The sequence below is a fragment of the Macrobrachium rosenbergii genome, chromosome 14 (genome assembly GCF_040412425.1).
Source record: "Macrobrachium rosenbergii isolate ZJJX-2024 chromosome 14, ASM4041242v1, whole genome shotgun sequence".
Taxonomy (NCBI): Eukaryota; Metazoa; Arthropoda; class Malacostraca; order Decapoda; family Palaemonidae; genus Macrobrachium; species Macrobrachium rosenbergii.
Window position 1 is genome coordinate 34427588 of NC_089754.1, and position 21567 is coordinate 34449154.

General features: G+C 39.7%; 1 protein-coding gene across 3 annotated transcripts in view; it reads right to left on the minus strand.

The window, feature by feature from the left end:
- Positions 1-137: 137 nt before the first annotated feature.
- Positions 138-21567, minus strand: part of LOC136845910 (uncharacterized) — a 60859-nt gene continuing 39429 nt past the window's right edge. For all 3 annotated transcript variants that reach the window (XM_067116393.1, XM_067116394.1, XM_067116392.1), the window contains 6 exons: positions 12615-12721; positions 11381-11596; positions 10271-10386; positions 3099-3251; positions 2310-2948; positions 138-2132 (listed from right to left, as the gene is read on the minus strand). In XM_067116393.1, the coding sequence (XP_066972494.1) occupies positions 1235-2132; positions 2310-2948; positions 3099-3251; positions 10271-10386; positions 11381-11596; positions 12615-12721 (2129 nt within the window). In that variant the 3' untranslated portion in view covers positions 138-1234. The remainder of the gene's footprint in view (positions 2133-2309; positions 2949-3098; positions 3252-10270; positions 10387-11380; positions 11597-12614; positions 12722-21567) is intronic.

Here is a 21567-nt window from a genome sequence, read left to right on the forward strand (position 1 = left end):
TCTAAATTATTTTTAGCTTGGTAATCTGTATTTGCATTACTGGGCTATTGAAAACTTAAGATATCCACAGACCTGTTGTGCAGTTGCTTAAAAGATTTCTAAGCTGCATTTACAGTTAACATCTTCAAAGTACGTCAAAAGAAATTTTGATTTATTAAAAAAATCCTTACAAGGTCACAACAAATAAAAACGGTAAACAATACACTTAGCAAATGATGGATGAATGGATGAAGACGATACAGTATATACATAATGTACAAAATCCAGCATTATGTCTGTTGAACAACATACCAGCAATATCACTCTTCAGGTACTATTCATATTTGTGAGAATAAAAAAACTGTGTTTTGTGTGTCTGACTATGAATACGTAAATAAATTATCATTCCAGGGAGTTACGGCCTTTTGGCCATACCCTTTGGTAAGTAGAAAAATTAATATAAACGCGTAAATGTGAAACATGATATATTTACGTTACTCTAATGAGCTACCACAGCCTTGTTATTTTTGGGTGTGTGAACAGAACTGTGGAGATTTTGAGACTTATGATAAAAAATATCAAACTGGAAACCACTGCTCCTAATGCTGTTACCAGAAGTAGCAGTGTGTACATGTCACTTCACCCCTACATGTTAACATGTTAGGTACCATTTCAGTAGTGTTCTTACATATTCTTCAAAAAATGTTCAGCTAAAAATATAACTACCTTGGTACAATATCTTAAATTCATTTATGACTACACATTGAAGAGACATAGAGACAAGACATAGATACACAGAACAGTCTTTCAAATGAACAAGTTATTTGCTGATCTTTTCAAGAGTAATTTGGTGTTACATGTGTGCAGGGACACCATCCAGAAGGTTCTGAGAGTTCATTCTGACAACTGCTTTCATATAATGTAAGTATCAAGTCTAGCTGAATGATATTCCTGCAGTTACTGACAGTGAGGAGGAAGTGTTATTTTTTTTTCTTTTTTTTTCCTTTTGCTTACTATAAACATCTTGCAGGACGGGTGTAGCTCGGGTACATCAATTATTTACAAGTACACTTTTCACTATGTGGATACAAAGTTGGGAAGATTTCATCCATTGCTGGATTACACTTAAAACTGACACTGACTTCTTAATGTCTCTTAAGAATCCTTATAAAAATAACTTAAAAATAAAACGGCAATATTGTTAGAAACACTTCTGTTTCATCTATTCAAATTCTAGCCCAGACTTTTTCTTTGTCTAACTAGAATTGTGTATCCCTTCAGGCAAATGGTGTTGAACTGGAGAACTTGTAGCTGTAGTGAATGGTTGTGTTTGTAAGGTACTTGCATTTCTTAATACTAATGCACCTTCAGAGCCCTCTCTGCTGTGTCTGTATGACTGAGAACTATTATTTTGGGAGTTTTGTTTATCGCTGGCACTGACCTGTAAGGGTGATTGCCTTTTATCCTTGTTTTCAAATACATCTTGACCTAATATTTTGAAGGGAATATCGCCTGAATTTTGAGAATCCTCATCTTCATAGTCCCCTTGTAATGCGATGGACATTGAAGTCTCAAGGATGAGTGGCAATTTTCCCGATATCTGACTTGACATAAATGACCCCTGCTTTTTGGGCAGGTTATCAGAGAACAGATCTGGGTCATATTCATAGGCACCGCTTTCAACAGCTTCAGCTTCATAATCATTTTGGTTACTTGGTAGTAGTCTTGATGTAATAGTTGAAGTATTAGTGGTGTTGAAGCCAAATATATCAAGTAATGAGTGAATTGGTGAAATGACATGAGCCGCACTCTTGGGTTCACTCTTCTTATAGTCTTCCCTTGGTTCATGTACTGCATGTATACCTTCAAAATTCCTTCCTTGAAAGGTGTTTCTGGATGTGCTAGAGTATGGATGCATTGCTCTAGCTTTTGGTGGATGAGGAGTTGACAAAGTTCCAAGAAGGGGAGACACTGTTGTGCTTTCAGGAACAGGTATGTTTCGCATAGCTTCGTTAAAGTTAATTTTTGGAATTATCATGGGTGAGAATTGGTCAGGCAGTACAGTGGATCTTCTCAGAAAACCTGACGATTTGTAAGAATATCGGGGTCTGTGAGTACTTCCCGATGGACAAACAGACAACGCTAGATTTGTTCTGAAAAGTTTAGAAACGTTATAGGATGTATTAGAAAGGTAAACTACAACTCTATTAAATTAGTACAAAGTTCAGTGAATATTAACTAAAAAATGTTTAGACAATTCTTTTTGTTCCATTAAGATCCCATGAAAAAGAAGTTAACAAAGCAAATAAAAAAACAGCAAATGATTTTACCTGATAGCTATGTTGATTATGTTATTCCCCCTGAAAAAATCTGTTGCCACGATATTAGCCAAATGAGCCCATCGTTCCCTTAGCCACATTGTCACGGGACGATTGACTCTGTCAGAAAGTCCACGAACTCCCTCATGAGAACGGAGAATGACATCCCAAAAGGAAGGGGTGAGGTGAGCCATGGCTGCCCATATTCTTGGAGATGACTGACGCAAGGTCATTTGGCCATCTAGATAGTGCTGAAGATCGCCTAACATCTGAGCATTGGCCCAGGCTTGTGGCAATGGGGGCCAGATCCAGTCTTCTTCTTCAGCTACATCAGCATCTATGTAAGCAAAGATAACACGTTTTCCAATAGACCAAATCTGATCTAAGGTTACTTGAGGGCCAAGGCGATCAGGCAAGAAGTCTCGACCAAAGGTATTATTCAAGAGAGAGAGTAACGAGGGCACAGCCTCTGAGAACTCGAACCCAACAGGTGTGCGATGAATATCAATGATAATAGGATCTTTAGAAAGAGTTAAAAAGGTCTGGATTTCACTTAAGACCTCTTCAAGGGGTCGCCACTGAACGAGGTCGTGGTTAACCCACAACTTCTCTGGTGATTGAGGGTAGTATGCAACACGTAAGTCAAGGTACCTAGAAGTGCAGTATTGTTAATAACAGTAAATGATAATTACAATTTACACAGGAAATGAGATTAATGGTTAATTGCTTTCTAAATCTGTAATCATGTTGCTCAAAGATGAAACTTCAATTTCATATAAAAATGTCAAGAGGAATTCATACCTAATTCCATATAGCAGTTGACTAATAATGCTTTCATCTTGGCACACTACCCAGGCTGATACAACATCATCTTCATCTTTTAAAGAGTATGAACCAGAGTTATGAGATCCTGGGATAACTAGGGACCGAAGTGATCTGGACCCCAACACGTCCCTGGAAGAAAAACAGAGTTCTGTGTATTATGAAATTAAAGGGGAAAGAGGAGAAAAACAAACAATACCCACCCTGTGTTTCTATCACAACCTGCACTATAAGCAAGAAAACAATGTATATGTTATTTACAAAAAACACCAAACAAAACTGCAATTGTATGTTGACTAAAGTTGCCTGACGTTATAATTAAGTTTAATAAACCAAGGAACCAAAAGAGCTAAAATTATGAACACTGAACTTGAGCAGTTCAACCTGGCAGCAAATTTAACAGCTGTACACTTCTTGACCAAGTGAAATCCAGCACAATGTTCCTAGTAAAGGGAGCTGAACAACACGAAGGTAACCAAGGTTAATGGCATATCAGTCACCATTTTTCATTGCTTAGTGGAGAGAAGTATGTACAGTACCTAGATTGTTCCATGGGTGAACCATAGATATCCACTCATCCATTATAATTATAACTTTTTACTGCTATCTGAAAGGAAAATACTTGTATTCACTGCTAACTTCTCTTAAACTCCAAGTTGCATACTGCAGGATGCAAGAACCACATCAATAATATGACCTGATCCAAAGATGTGCTGGGACACATTCAAATCTTCACTCTTCTGGGGCATGAACCTGAAGACTAATGATGCAACAAGGAACACAATAATCATATCCCTGAAATTCCATTACTATGGCAAATGTTGGAAGCTGACTCAAAATTGCTGAGATATTTTTGGAATGCCACTCTTGACCATTTTTTGAAAACCCACTGAAGATGTATGATGGATCTAAGTCGCAATAAACATAATGACAAAAACAATATCAGTTAGTCAACCATCAACAATGGCTGGTTGTGTTGGAAAAACTAAATCACCAAGCACCACCGACTACAGAATATTGGTGTAAAAGTGGAAATAGTTCTTGAATGGTACTTTCAGAGCTCGTGTGCTTAGTATGGATCAATGAAGTTGCCATATTTTTTTACTCGTACTGGTAAAGTAACAGACATTGTCTGGAATTAGGATAAAAGCAAAGATACAACCATAGGTGACCAGGATTAAAGCACTGACATCAATTCCTCTCATGTTCCCAAGGACCTATCATAAACCCTACAGGACGAGATGCAAAAACTTGGGACAAAGCAAGAACTTGGTTGGCTTTGGACTGAAAGCTGGAACATGATATTTTCATAATAAAATAAATTTTTGAACATACTTACCTGGTAGTTATATATATAGCTTAAGTCCCTGACGTCACGGCAGAATTTCAAAAACTCGCGGCAATCGCCGATCGGTAGTCAGGTGAACCACCTGTGCGCCCTCTACCCAGGTACCTGGAACCATTCCAACTATTCCTCAGATCTTCCATGCCCCTAGTCTCTAGAGGGGAGGAGGGTGGAATTTAATTATATATAACTACCAGGTAAGTATGTTCAAAAATTTATTTTTTATTATGAAAATATCATTTTTAAACATCTAACTTACCTGGTAGTTATATATATAGCTGATTGACACCTTTGGTGGAGGGTCAGAGACAGCCAACATCGTTGGAATTTGTAAGGGTTAATAAAACCAACTTAAGGTCCTTACCTGGATTAAGGAAGCTGACTTCAATGAACTCCCTCATTTTGTCTGCTTTCCTTAAGAGGTCCAGCGATCCACTCAGGGGCTGAAGACCTCTAGGAGCTGCCAACCAGTGTACCAACCTCTATGTGACAGACAACCTATAATACCCTTGTTCGGCGCCACCAAGGAACAAAATGGATCATTTGACTAAAATTGATGATTGTGGAAGATCGTTCAATCTTCACAAACAACCATAAAATTTCAACCATTCCAAGGTAAGAACAAAGGGTATTGTTTTATGGAATTGGATTAAGGAAGCTGAGTTCAATGAACTCCGCCTCATTATGTCTATATTCCTTAAGGGGTCCAGCGATCCACTCAGGGGGCTGAAGACCTCTAGGAGCTGCCAACCGGTGTACCAACCTCTATGTGACAGACAACCTATAATACCCTTGTTCCGGGCGTCACCAAGGAACAAAATGATCATCTGACTAAAATCAATGATTGTGGAAGACTGCGTTCAATCTTCACAAACAACCATCAAATTTCAACCATTCCAAGGCAAGAACAAAGGGTATTATTTTATGGGATTGGATTAAGGAAGCTGACTTCAATGAACTCCCTCTCATTATGTCTGCATTCCTTAAGAGATCCAGCGATCCACCCAGGGGCTGAAAATCTCTAGGGCTGTCAACCGGTGTATAACCTCTATGTGACTAGACCTCCTCTCAATACCCTTGTTCCGGGGCTCTACCAAGGAACTTTCATCCCAATAATTTGCGGAAGACTGCGTCCAGTCTTCACAAACAACCATAAAAATTCTCAATTCCAAGGTAAGAAAAAGGGTATTGGTTTATGGGATTGTAGGGGTATTCCCCTCTCCCATTACTGAATTAGATGCTATAAACGGGCACAGCGTATAGCAATCTTCGCATAATGTCTTGACTTGTTTTTAGATAGTGAGAGGCAAATACTAACTTGCTTCTCCAGAAGGTCGTGTCCAAGATACTCTGCAGGGACCTGTTCTGTTTAAGAGCTACAGAGGTTGCTACTGCCCTGACCTCGTGCGTCTTTACTTTCAGAATCTTGTAGTCTATCTCTCTACATTCCATATGTGCTTCTTTTATCAACTGTCTGATAAAATAAAACAGAGCATTCTTCGACATCTATACAGAGAGCTTTTTGACTGAGCACCAAAGCCCTTCTGAATTCCTTCTTAAGTCCTTTGTCCTATCCAGGTAGAGCCTTAGAGCCCTTGGGAATAGGACTCTCTCTCCTCCCCCTGTTATGTCCGTTAGGTTCGGAATCTCGAACGTTCTGGGCTAGGGTTGTGACAGTATTCATTTTTGCAAGGAAGCCTAGTTGCAGTGAGCCAATTGCCTTGCCTTGTATAAAATCTATATTCTTGCTGAGAGCATGTATCTCACTAACTCTTTTCAGCTGTGCCAAACTGACCAAGAAAAGAGTTTTTTCATGGTGAGTCCTTTAAAGATGTTCTCTGCAAGGATCGAACCTACTCCCCATGAGGAACCTCAGGACCACGTCTAGGTTCCATGCTGGTGAGTTCTCTATATACAAATTTGGGTTACAGAAATATTGGAAGAGGACACATGGTTGTCCTTGCACCATCCTCTAAATACCTCCCACTTGGATTGGTATACCTTAATGGTGGATAACTTCCTTGATTTGCGATAACGCCAGCTTCCTCCTTCGAAAAACTTCTGGCTCTTGTGAGTTTTCCGATAGTCCAAAGCAGTTACTAGTAGCGCTTGTAGGTTTTGGTAACATCTTTCCAAGTGGGGTTGTTTGAGTAGATCTACTCTCTGAGGTAGGCTACTGGGATGTCCACCATCCAATCCAGTACTTCTGGGAACCAATCTCTTGTCGTTTAGTAAGGGGCCACAAGGGTCATTCGGTCCTCTCATGTGACACAAATTTTTTCAGTACCCTGTGTATTATCTTGAAATAGGGAAATGCATACACGTCGAAGTTGGACCAGTCCACCAGGAACGCGTCTATGTATATAGCCCCGGGATCTGGTACTGGAGAGCAGTAAGTGTCCAACCTCTTCGTTTGTGCTGTGGCGAAGAGATCTATGCAAGGACATCCCCAAAGTCCTGATGTAGCGTTCATTCTTTTGAGAGGACTTTATTTCCTGCTCAGAATGTCCGCCCTCACATTTTTTCTCCCTTGGATAGAGTGGGTTACTAGTTTTACATTCTCCTCCTTTGCCCAAAGAAGAGATTCTCTTATTGTCTCGTATAGAGACCTGGAGTGAGTGCCCCCCTTGTTTGCTGATGTAGGCCAACGCTGCCGTGTTGTCGGTGTTGACCTGCACCTCTTTGTTCCCCACTGTGTTCGAACTCCCTGAGAGCTAGAAGGATTGCAGTTAGTTCCTTCTAATTGATATTTAACTTCTCCTGCTCTCTGGTCCAGGAGCCCGAGACTTTTATTTCCCTCGTGTTGCTCCCCATACTGAGTCCACGCTATAAATACGGCGTCGGATAACAACACTAGGTCTGGGTTCCTCTAATATAGAGAAGGGACCTCCTGGAGCTTTGACGAGGACGTTCCACCACTACAAATATGGTCTTATTGGTTCCGAAATGGGGATGCACTTGGTCTCCAGTTCTATTTCCTTGTCCCAGTTCCGATTTAGATGAAACTGTAACGGGCATAGAATTAACCTCTCAAAGGATTCACAGGAGAATGCGAGATATTATCATTCTCTTCTTCCGATTTTCCAAAGACGGAAGTAGCGGCGTCTTTCAAATATCATCTTGGCGCCTGGCGTCCTGGCGTCAGTCTCTTGACGCCTGGCGTGTTGGCGTCCATTTTCTTGAAGCTTAATGTCTTGGCGTCCAGCTTCATGACGCCTGATGTCCTGGCGTCTAACTTCTCGACACTTGACGTCCTGGCGTCCAGCTTCTCTACGTCTGACATCCTGGCGTCCAGCTTCTCAACGCTCGACGTCCTGGCGTCCAGCTTCTCGACGCTCGACGTCCTGGCGTCCATACTTCTAACTTTCGCTGTCCCGTCAAACCTAGAGGTTGCCGAGAACTGGCCGCCTGTGCGACATCGGTCAAAGCGTCCTCCGGTTGACGTGCAGCAACCAATGGACGAAAAACACTTTAACCTCGCCTTTCCTATGGCGAGGGTGAGCGCCCTGGGAAACGCCAACAGGTCACGCTCGAGGGGACGCTAATCTGCTCGGTAGCTAAAGCCTCTTGCCTCCCTTCGTCTGTCGACTTTCCTTCTCACAGGGGTTGGTGAGCTTCAAGAGGTCTAGGACTAGGAGCACAACAGGACCGAGCGGTCGCACCCTCCACTGCACTTGCACTAACAACATATTAACACTTGTATTTTTAGATCTCTTATTATCGATCACATATTATCCCTGTCTTCTGAGAGGGATTTTACCTGTTGGGCCAGGGTCTGAATGGCAGCCAACAAATCATTAAGTATTGGGTCCTTACCTGTTTCAGTAGGGGGTTCAGAGACTACCACTACGGGAGAAGGATCAATAGGATAGTTATCAAGGGGAAAAGAATTAACTATTCCCTGGTTATATCAAGAAGAGTGAGAAACAGTACTCTTGGCTCTTCTGAGCCGGTCTTTCATTCCCGTTCTTCAGACATACTAAGTGGGATCCAAGGAGACTTTAGCAAGCCGCTTGCATCCCCACACACACATTTTCACACTCGATGAAGTCAGATATGTTATAAGAAAATCCAAAAGCGAACAAGCGAAAGCCAAGCCAAAGTGTACTTCACCAAAATAAGTTGCGAAAAAACACAGGCTACGAGTGAAATTCCATCGATGTTACCGACACAATGGCAGGGAAGATCTGAGGAATAGTTGGAATGGTTCCAGGTACCTGGGTAGAGGGCGCACAGGTGGTTCACCTGACTACCGATCGGCGATTGCCGCGAGTTTTTGAAATTCTGCCGTGACGTCAGGGACTTAAGCTATATATATAACTACCAGGTAAGTTAGATGTTTAAAATGAGATTTTATGAGAGGAATTCTTTAACTTTTTCTCATGTGGAATTGGACAATGAATGTTATTACTTCATTGACTGTGCCTACTCATTCCAATTTCACCTGGCAGTATGACTAGTCTCATGAACCATGACCACTGCTTCTCCATACAAATACTTTATTTGACATGGGTCATACAAGATATAATTTTTTAATATTTAGAGCCATAAATATAAGGCATAAGAACCACCATCAAAGACTGACAAAATGCTTTTGAACATCTTTTTCCCTTTCATAATAAGCTAGATATACTGTTTTCAGAAAAACAGAAAAGTTGCCATCCATATAGAATGGGGCACAAACAACACATGCTAAGGAAGCAAATATATTACATAACATTTGCATTCAGCATAAATGTTGGAGTACACGATGTAAATAAAAATACCCCACTATGGTAACCATAAAAAGATGCCCATGATCTCAATATCATGACATGATAAAAAGGGCAGCAGATGCAGATCAAATGAACAAAATTCAAGTTCATGCAATAGCCATGGGAATGTTTGCTCTGAGAAGACAAAATTGCAGAAGCTGTCATTAGATAAAGACATACATTCGAACGTTGTGTTGGTATGTATGGGGGGGAAAAGGTATTTCAAAACTACCTGTAGTTAATTTTTAGAAGAAAAATTACAAGCGTGATCATAAAGTATTGGGACTGTTGCTATAGTAAAGGAGTTAAAAAATACAGAATGAGACCACTTGGCACAGATTGACCTTGACCCCAACTGTGCATGCACACTAAGTTTTTAGTGTCCTATCTCACTCCCAGTCTTTACAGCACTGCTTGAAGGCACGTGTGTTGTGTGGTCGTCGCACTGACTATGATGGAGAAAGTTGAGCAGAGAATCTGCATCAAATTTTGCCAAAAGCTTGGCAATGTCTGCACACAGACCTGCACAAAGTTGCAAAAAGTGTATGGAGAGGAGTGTATGAGCTGCACAGGAGTGTAAGAGTGGTTCAGACGCTTTCAAGATGGCTGACAAAATGTCGACAGTGAGGAACGTTCTGAGAGATCCGCAGCCAGCAGAACTGAGAAAAACTTCGTTTTCTTCAACTACAAGGGAATTGTTCTTCATGAGTATGCTCCACTTGGTCATACAGAAATGAGCTACCTTTGCATGCTCATAAAAAAAATGCTTCATCAATATGCTATATTTGCACTCTTCTTACATAAGAAAATGAAATGACAACAATATAGTGCTACTGTACTATATTGTTAAATTTCACAATGCATACCGAGTTAACAAACTGCTTCCCAGTGAGGCACTCTATTTCATTTAGAAATATAATTCTTATCGACTCTTAAATAGCAATTTATAAAAGTCACTGCAAAACTCATACTCAGCAACATAAGCAACTTTTCTTTCATAATTTGAAAGAAGGGTCCTTTCTTGTTCTCAAAGTATGTAAAAAGTAACGAACCTGTTTTGCCAGAGCCAATTTGGATGAGATGCTAAGCAGTCAGCTGCGACAGCTATGCCATTCCTTATGAAGCCAGTCCAAACACCAACACAGCCACCTGCTGCTAGCATCTGCAACTAGTGAATTGGAAAAAGCATAGTAATCCACTGTTGGATTGAAAGTGCCCTGTATGAAAGGGCTCTGTGAAAAACAAAATTAGACTAAAGATTATTTGGATTTGAAAAATTTACTAAGTGATGTAGGATTTAAACAATTACAAAGTCTTCTGGTAATTGTATTGGGCTCTTGAGGAAACCTCAATAAAGACATGAACTAAAAAACATGAAATATCTGAAGCAATTTTATTGGTGTAATGTTTCAACTCACTTGCAATTCATTGATGCAATGCAAAAAGAGATGCACACATTAAAATTATTACGAAAATGAATGGTCTAAACACAACGGAGGCATTTAGATATAAACAAAACACACAAATAAAATAACAATAATAGCTAACAAACAAACAAAATAAAGACAAGGAAACACCAACGATTAATTAAAAATATATTCAATGGACATGAAGCACTGTCCCTACTAAAAGCTAATAATAATAATAATAATACAGTACAGTAGTTAGCCTTTATGCCCTAAACATTTCAAGAAATGAAAAATCTGTCATCAGCATTTAACACATAAACTATATAAAAATGACTTTCACACTACCAAAAGACTTTTTTTTTTAATAATATAAATCTGATAGCTAACATGCTGAAACAAACTAAGGGCAATTAAGTGTTACTTAAGGTTCTTTGCAGCGTCCTTTCAGCTGCTAGCTGCAACCCCTTTCAGTCCTTTTACAGTACCTCTGCTCATATTCTCTTTCTTCCATCTTACTTTCAACCCTCTCCTAACAATCATTTCATAGTGCACATGCCAGGTATTCCTCCTGTTACATCCTTAAAACCTCTTTTACTCTCAATTTTCCTGTCAGCACTGAATGAAACGACAGGTCCCAGTGCTTGGCCTTTGTCCTAAATCTTATATCCTATTCCAATTCCAAACTAAGGGTAAAACATATTAATGTGGAAGAAGGAAAATAAACACCAAACAAATATCACAAACAACACTTACCTCAACCCTTCCTTGGGTGACATTGGAAGTAAGTTGACCTTGGGTTGAGTAAGGGGTATCCCAGAACAGAGGAGCCGGCATCTCCCATGGTGGCAGTGATTCCTCTTGGGGCACAGGAAGTCCTAGAGGATTTGATCTTCTCATTGGGGGACGGGGATCCTTCGGGAACACTCCTACCCAGTCACCTTCAAAGATTTCTTCAGCTTCCCAGTTTATCTGTTGGCAAAGATGACACTGAGAAGTATGTCGATTGAATGTTATATACTGTGCAGGATTAAATAAAACCATCAAATTAATAATTTATAAAAATATCAAGTTCACCTTTACAATTTTTACTGATCAAATGACAAAAGGGAAAGAGCTTGTCACCAATCTTTAACTGCTTTTCTTTACTCACTCAATACATTATTTAAGAGCAGTGAGAGAGAGAGAGAGAGAGAGAGAGAGAGAGAGAGAGAGAGAGAGAGAGAGAGAGAGAGAGAGAGAGAGAGAGAGAGAGAGAGAGAGAGATGACTCCCTCTTTCTCAGCCTCAGTACACGCATCTATTGTTGGTAAATGACTAAATCAATTGACTAAAAACTTAATGAATTCACATGGCACATATTTTGCAATATTTGCAATTTCTGTTAAGGAAAACTCCAAGAATTAAAAAAAGAGATGGTAAAAGATAAAAACACATCTTGAATTTCAAATTACACTACTGTATATTCCAGAGTCTAGCCTATCTCATAAGAAAGTGAAAGAAAACTTGGTAATTATTATTAGTCAAGTTAGTAAATGTTACATGAGATCGGTCTCACTGAGTAATTCTCTCTGTCTCTCTCTCTCTCTCTCTCTCTCTCTCTTCTCTCTCTCTCTCTCTCTCTCTCTCTCTCTCTCTCTCTCTCTATATATATATATATATATATATATATGTATTATCTGTAATTTAAAATTTTTTTCCATTCCTGTAAGTGAGAACTGATTGCTTGATTCGTACAGACTCGCATCACTACCACTATGGTTATCTATGATTTTTATAATATGTCAATGTAGTATTGTATATCCATTTGGGTGCAAGTTCAGTTAGATGTTTGGTACTTGCAAGGAAGCATTACTAGTAGTAGTAGTAGTAGTAGTAGTAGTAGTAGTAGTAGTAGTAGTAGTAGTAGTAGTAGTAGTCCACCAGAGACATAAGAATTTTATTATCATGGACTGATCTAAGTTTGGTTTTAAATAAAATTTAGATACTACCTGAACCAGCCTAAAGGTGAGATGGTGCTGGATCCGTATTGGAGAAGCCTTCAACGTAGGCCATATTCTAACACCAACTCCACCAGTGCCTACTAAATCTGCACACACTGAAAAGAAATCAAATATTTATTAGTCTTCGAAATTTTTTCATCTGTGTAAAATACCTTCAGCATTTAAAGTAGAAGTGGAAGAATGAGATATACAAATTGGAACTGGCACCTGAATGCTGCCATATGACAATTCTCACAAACAATACTTTCATTTCCCAATCCACAACATATGTGAAGTTGAAGTAATGATGAAAGGAAGATTGAGATGGCTTTCACATATCCTTTGCACAACCCATAAGAGCAGCAGAAGAGTTGTAAGAGCCAGACCTACTTCGATGAGAACTATGAGAAGGAAGGCTGAGGATTTGTGGAAAATGAAGCACAGGAAAGACCTGAGCGACAGAATGTGGCATTTACAACTTTCAGGCAATTTTTTCAATATTTTAAGCACTACCTCAAATCCTGAAAATTGTAAAAACCACGTGTACACTAGCATTAAATAAAAAAAAAGAAAGAAAGATAGTGCCTATAAAAGAGATCACATGAGGAGGTCTCCAGCCCCTACCCTGGGAATGCTTTTGCAGGGGTAACCCTGGCAACAAGAGCCACCTCTAGGGTTGCCTCCCCAGGAAGAAGGCATGGCTCCTGCCATGTTGGGAGGCATCCCTGGAAGGGGGGCCTCACCTTGGGGTAAAGGTCAAGGGTTCCTACAGAAGGCATCCTGTGGGGGATATCTTCCAAAAGAAAGCTAGGACACCACTGGAAGGGACTCTAGAGAAGGGTAGAGACTGTCCTCAAAAGATGCTTTCTTGGGGAAGCTGTGGTTCTCACCCCCATTGGGGGTGCTCCCCAGACTAGCTGGAACACTGCCTCCCTCCTGGGAAGGCAGCTTCAGAAAAGGACCTCCCTACTGGGAAGGCATCTTTGGGGAAAGGGCTGGAGGCCCTCTTCAGTGCATGCTTTTCATAGGAAGCCTTGGCCACCACCCTTGTGGTCAGGTTCTTCCCACAGGGACATTTCCTGGCTTTTCAGAAGCCTTGCCTCCTTCCAAGAAAAGCAGGTAGAGGAGGAACTAACTTCTGGGGGTGGCCTGCCTCTCTCTGGGAAGTTATCGCTTGGAGAGAGGATAAGGTCCCTCCTCATGGGATCCTTGCCTAGGACGCCTTGGTCACAAGCCCACATGATGAAGGACTCTTGGGATGCTTCCCGGCCTGGCAGAAGCTAGGGAAAGGTAACCCACCATCTGGATGGTGGGTACCCCTGGACTTCCTGTGGGAGACACCCAATGAGGAGAGGTTTCCAGCTCCTAGGTTTTCTTGGGAAAAGTGGACCCAAGTGCAGCCAACTGGCCAGTCATGGGCCCTGGGATTTAACAAGGCGGTCCCAAAGGAAGGGCTCCTAACTGGGCAAGAGAGCCTGCGCCCATGCCTGCCTGGGGAAGGCTTTCCCAGAAGGTCCTTTTGGTGCTAGACTATAACAATTACACCTCCATGAGATTAAACGATGGCACGTCAATGATGGTCAATCTTCTTGTTGTCAGGCATCTTGATTCTGATTATAATACGTTATTATTATTATTATTATTATTATTATTATTATTATTATTATTATTATTATTATTATTATTATTATTATGCAATGTTACTTGCAAGTTTGATCAATATACTTTCAACGAATATTATACAGAATGATCACTGATTTTTCTCTGCCTTCGAGTATCTTCCGAATAACGATTATATAATTACTAAAAAATAATATGCGCTGGATATAACATTTGCTTCAAGGATTCTGCACCATTAGTTGAGCAACTGAACATAGGAAAAACACTACTGTATTATACACAAAGAAAATATTGGTTGACTACAAGATATTTTTTAAATCACATTCGCATGGGTGCATGAAGGATGGACGTAGTATTTTGAACACTGTTAATAAAGTGTTATCTAATAAAACTGTTATGATTTATCGATCCTAAGAATTTACTAAGGGTTTTATGGACGATTCTAATAAGTTATACAAGTAGGTATCAGAAGGTGTTGTTTAGTATGTATGTTACTTAACGGTAAGTAACACAGATTGATGGGGAAAAACCCTCTGATGTAACATTATCGTCATTCAAATAATTTTGATCACCTCCAGATATATATAAGAAGAGAAAACTATGCAAACTCTGCATTTGTCATAAACTCTCGGAAGCTATTAAGACCTGATGTACTCATTAAAGGATAATTGCATCAATATGTTAGTGAAAGAATTTTTAAAGGACTTTCCCAACAACTCAGTTTTTTTTTTGTTTGTGTGTGTGAATCTTTCAGCTTAAGGACAAGCTGTGTCTTTTTCCAGTGTTAGACCAAATCATACTTATTAATTATTATTGAGAGGCACTCCCCAGGGATTCCTAAGGAGGGGAGGGGTAATCTTTGGGTACCTGGTTTGGCAGAGGAACCCTTTTCTGATTGTTTCCATGGGAACCCAAAGGCCACTGTTCTAAAGATTGGGTCTCTCTCTGTTCATGGCTGGGAAACCCATGGACAAAGGTTTGACTGAAAGGTCACCACTGCCCCCGCCCCCCCACCCCCAAAGCTTCTGGCAGAGTCAAGGCTTAATGTTATTGGTTTAAATAGCGATAGCATACATCAATGTCATCGAAATCCAAGACATGCGCCGAAGTATTTCTGCATTCTCTACACACTTGACCCTTAATTATCACCAAAACTCAGGTAGCATGAAACTCTAACAACTATTTTCATGTTTTAAGATAAAGCCGAATTGTGTGCCCTTTGGCTGCGTAGTAAAGAAAACAGTTTCAAATATCCACCATGATATCACTTCCAAATATCATTCTTTAAGATTCCTACCTATTCTTAGTTTTAAAACCATGTACTCTCAACATATTTGCCAGTTGTTAACAATGTTATTTGTGTTTTAGGGTTTCACTAAAGTTTTGTAAGTGCAAGTACACAATATAAATAGCCAAAATGTTACGATTAGAGCCAGAATTGAGAGATTTGCAGCACTTAATTCTTTTGTTCACAATGTTCCCCTCTCTCTCTCTCTCTCTCTCTCTCTCTCTCTCTCTCTCTCTCTCTCTCTCTCTCTCTCTCTCTCTCTCTCTCTCTCTCTCTCTCTCACACAAACAAAAATAAAATTTCCATGTTCTCTTACCAGACTTCAATTTTTCATCCGCATGTGCACACATTAAACATTTAGAAAACTGATGTTTCCAGTTCTTACACGGATTTATGCAAAACATACTTAAATAATAATGCTGACATTCCTAAATGACGATCACAAACAAATAAATTACTGTAAACAGTAAAGTCAGAGTGAGAGGAAAAAACACTTTCCTACGTAAGAGATTTAGAAAATGCATGAATGCTTATCATGCACATGCTCAGTCAAATGTATGAAACTATGATACCTCTTCCTTGTAACACTTAATGATTATGAGAACATTGCCCTAAAGAAAACAAAAGGGAGTTTTGAAAAGCGAAGGCGACCCTAACATAATACTGTATAAATTCTGAATTTTTTCTCCAAGTCAGAAATTCCAAGGTTTTAGAGCATTCAAATATAATTTCAGGAGGAAAATGAAAGTAGAGAGATGGATAAAGGGGAGAACAAAGATGGCAACCCACATCTAAGAGCATAGTTCTCAGGATAAACACAAGCCTGTTTCAATTTAGGTTTAGGAAGGCAGAGTACAAACACAACCTTTTCCTAGTGATTTCAGGTCAATGCTCAAGAATACGTGCGTCTATTTTTAATCTCATTAAAAATCGCTGTCAGCTCATGCACCTCAGCATAAGGACTACATAAGGGGCATTTTCAGACTTGAGTTACAGACTGATCTTTCTTTTTTTTCTGTTCTGATATAGATCCAATCTATCTGTATTTCTTACTTGTTTTGGCAGCAACTCTCAACAAATGTCTCCTTTTATAACCTTTGGCCAACCATCTACGTCTACCCAGAACTTTTGCTTGCTTTCTCTCTGCTGACAAATTTGCCTTTTTCTTGTTCGCTTCTATCGCAACATCCACAATATCCGAGGAGAGTAATGATTCGACGACAATAATGTTCACCATATTCCACCATTTTATGCTGGTCATGGATTCCACCTCAGGATTTTCAGTGGCCAGGGCACTGCGCCAACCTCCCCACTGCAACAGTTTTTCCACTGGAAACTCTACAATCAGAGCCCAAAGCGACCTCCCGCGTTGCTGGGGGATGCGGTCGTAAAGGAGGTGTATAAGTTCGTCCTCGTTTGTGATTTTACTCCAGAGATGGTAAATACTCTCCCATAAGTTCATGGATGCTGATCTCTCGCTGGATGGGTACGTAACAACCAACCTTGACCTTCGTTGCTGAAGTTCCCCAAAGGTGGGTTTGGGGGATAATGCGTCGGGTACAAGCCAGTCTTTGAAGTTGGTTTCCATTAACGAGATCAGAACCTCTCGCTTTTCTGGGTAGTCGTCAAACTCACGCGACAAGTGATGGATATCAATGACGAGAATTTCATCCGTCTGGGACATGAATTTGACTACATCGTATATCAAAGACTGGAGGGGCATATCACATGACAAACCAACACTGACGTAAAACATGCTTTCAGTTCCCGGGTTATAAGAAATGTTTACTTGTAAGTATCTGGAACCAAAGACCAATTGCTGCCAGACGAAATTATTCTTCGAAGGATTTTCTTCGGTGGAATGACTGTTGCAGGGACCGATGTTATTTTACATCTTGAACTGTATGTCCCTGGTAATACAATATCACTTAATCTGAGATGCGACAGTTCATTTGTCATCTCAGACATCCAGTGAAGCTTCATTCTGAGACACGACGAATAGAGGAGCCTTCCCTGGTGAACGTACCCGGCCCAGTATGGCAAACAGGAATCCATTCTGGATGTTGAAGAAGGGACAACAGTATCGTCCCATAAATGGCCCGTCTGCAATATGCCGTAGGAAGCGGAGACATTCACTGCAGCAACTAACGTTCTCAGTAAGTCTCCCTCCTCAGGCTTATGTCTCCAAAAGCCGACCAGATCCTCCTCCTCAAAGTCTGTCACACCGTACCAGTGAATTTCCAGCGCTCTGACATCGCCAGTGCCCGAACCTTTTTTGCTAATGGGAGCAACTGCGACATAAACTCCTCTGGCAAGCGAGCCGCGGTCTGCAATGTGCGAGAAAACAACATACACTGGTAAACACACGGGGATCCTTCATACTGGGAAATTGGTCTACATTTTCCATGGTCTTGGTGAGACCACAGAGGATGAAAGGTCTAGCAAATCAGACTATAAAAGGGGAACGTTATTCTTTGGTAGACTTGAAATATACATGTTATACTTTCACTGGAAAACTGTGAAATAAACAAAAAAGACGCTTTGCGACGTACGATATAACTTCTAAGAAAGTTCTTTCATCTAAAGGTCAACGTGTAAAGGAATCTGAATACATTTCGGACAAAGCAATAAAGAAATAATTCCGTCTATATCTGTTGAGCGATATGTTCTTCAAATTTGTTCATCAACCATTCTACCTGACATTTCGGCTTCCAATAAACGCCTGAGATCAATTCCTAGAAAGAGTCACATCAAATACCATTCCATACTACTGAGCAGAGAGAGAGAGAGAGAGAGAGAGAGAGGCATTTCTCTGTAACTAAAGAATAAAGGGACCTCCAATTACTACTAGCCACTGTTCTCGTCGTAGTGTGAAACAAAAAAGGCTGGGTTCCGGTCAGTTAGTCTCAGGAACAATTTCTTAAAACTACGAAATAAAAAATTTTTAACAAGTAAAAAAGCATTTGCTCAGAAATTTCTTTAGGTAAAATTCAAAGCAGCGCTTTAATTTCGTTTTAATTCGAAGTTAAGGGTTATCTCAAATCCAATTCTCTCTCTCTCTGTCTCTCTCTCTCTCTCGCTCAGGGTCACTGCAGTACAGGTGCATAAATTTGGCAATTCATTTTTTTAAAATGCAGTGCAGGGCATATATACTGATTTACTGTGATGGGCATCTCTATAATGCAATAAACTTAAGACCTTGGGTTAAATACTAGCGAAAATATCTGCCATAACCAGACTGAAACATTATCATGGATATGAATCAAGGTTCCACCATCAGCCAGAGACATAAGCACTGACAAAACTTCAGAGCAGACCGGCCACGATGATCAGAAACACCTGACCTAAGTCAGCTCGTGTTCAGCACCGAAGTCACCAGTGGTGACAAGATGCATTGGGGTCATGAGACTAGGCTGACCACATCACTTTTCTCTTAAGAACGACTAAAGTACTCATTGGTATTTAAGATAATAAACTTTAAATACACACACACACACACACACACACACACACAGAGCTTAGGAGAAAGAGTGATGAATGTCACCCCAATGATGGGAGAATGAAAGTAGTTGATGACCGAGTGTGAACGAGGCGAGAAAGGTAGCAGGAACTCTGCAGAAACTAAGGAACAAAAGAAAATCTAAAGAGGTAGAGGGTGGATTATATGAACGGCCTGTCGAATTAAGTTTTCTTCGTGGGAATGAAGTAAAAGTAACCGGTTTTTATGGAGTCTATGAGAACTGCAGGTCAAGAATGTATTAAGACACGATGATTCATTGATCATTTTGTACCAAACTGGATGAGGAATCATGCGCAGCAATTCGAAGTACTTTGGAATCTTTGGGTATATGTTAGTCAATCTTCACACTGGGCAACATTGTATGTTTTTCCTTCGACATCCTGAATTGTAAAAATCTTAACAAATTGAGCAGGTGGAGGACGAAGGAATGGACATATGAATAAAAGGAAAGAATCAAATTACTGCATGCAGCATCACTTGCTGAAGAAGAAAAAAAAGTGCATCCACACCTGAGAGGTAGGAAGAGTACGTGGGAACAGGAGTCTGGTAACACTGCAACAGGTGATATCTGGGCACGTCTCAAGGTCATGAACTTTTTCTATTACAAAATAACGGGAAAAGCCGGAGTTTTATCTCTCTCTCTCTCTCTACAAAATAGAGAATACAGGTGAGTGGTCCCGACTGACCGTGGTTTGCAAAGATGACTCCATTTAGTGAGTAAGTTAAACGTGTGTGTGTGTATGTTTGATTTATTGTTTTCTATAACTGACTGTCCGATTATAGATATTTTTGTTTTCATTTTAATTTAAAATGAAAAATTCGAGTTGGAAACCAGGCGTTCCAAGTAAGGTATATATACTTACCCAGTCTATGATCAACACTAACCATTCTTCTAATATCAAAGAATATACACAAACTAATTACAATCTGATACCTTCCATATTTTGGAAACATAAACGTAATCTAAACTGTTCATTAGAAATTATATTTTTTGCTATGGTACGAAAGTTTTCAGGACTGCAAGTAAGCAGTAATACAATTTACTCTCAGAGGAAAAAAAACTGATGTTTCCAGAATGCAAGGTAAAGTTAAAGACAGCTGACTTATCAGTCGATTTTGTACAATTCGAGTGCAAATACAGTATATCGTTGCAACTCGGTATGTCCATTTCGATCAATGAAGACTTTGCCAAGGCGCACATTCAGTGGGCATTTTTCACATTTAATTGAAGTTTCACTTAAAAAAATTTAGTAATCTGAGAGAGAGAGAGAGAGAGAGAGAGAGAGAGAGAGAGAGAGAGAGAGAGAGAGAGAGAGAGAGAGAGAGAGAGAGAGAGAAATGCATGGCAGGTCGTGTAAATGCATTCTGTGAGACAACTGAATTCATTCCATGATGTCTTTTACAGACAACGTAGTGAATTCTTCGTCAAATAGCCCATTCTCTTTATGCCACTGCATCATTTCAGCTCCAAAACAGCATCTCTTTCAGAGAAAATATTTTGAAACACCCAAGCATAACGGAATAATAAAAACGAGTTTGGATAACTGACAATTTTGGTACTGAGGAAGCTCTAAACATCGGGATATATTTGCAAATCTGAAAATTTTTGCGGAAATCAGAGTGTATAAATACTTAATTACGAGTTGTATGACAAAATACTGTACTTATTAAGCCTAAATTAGACAACACTGTTAACGCCTTATCTTCTACATACCTCACTGCAATTATTGTTCTAAATTTCAATAAACACTTTCATCATTACTGACGGTTCTTCCTCAAAGACCAACACCCACACTCAGCCACTTTTACATTACGTTATCACCGTTGCTCGCTAGTCGCGCCAAGTTTTTTCCTTCATTTTTAAAGATAGGTATTCTTAGTCAATGTTGCCTGGATAGCATACGAGATACATCTTGCATGTCTTGAATAACTTCTTAAGTTTCTTTTTAATCAAGACTACAATTATGAACTTTATACCTTTTATACATATATGTATATATATATATATATATATATATATATATATATATATACTGTATATATATATATATATATATATATATATATATATATATATATATATATATATATATATATATATATATATATATATATAAGGCAATATCTGCATGTCCGCTCGTATAAATTAACTCTGGTACCTATGTTCCCTTGAAGTAAGCCACAAACACATCTATTTATGTAGTGTCCGCCCAAAACTATTTCTCTTAGTTCTTACCTTATTTGCGCAACATAAAGATTATGATGATGATGATGATGATGATGATGATGAGGAGGAGGAGGAGGAGGAGGAGGAGGAGGAGGAGGAAAAACCAGGCTAAAGAAAAAAGTGAGGGAAAAATACGACTGCCAACTAAACAGGAAATATTAAGATATTTCCCCGAGCGCCTGTCCAGGGAAAAAATCAAACAGATACTCAAAACATTCGCATCACCTCTCAGTGCAGAGAAGGAATCAGTATCGTCACCAGCAACATTGGAAAAGAGTGAGTTTTGAATAAGGTAAATAAAATAACC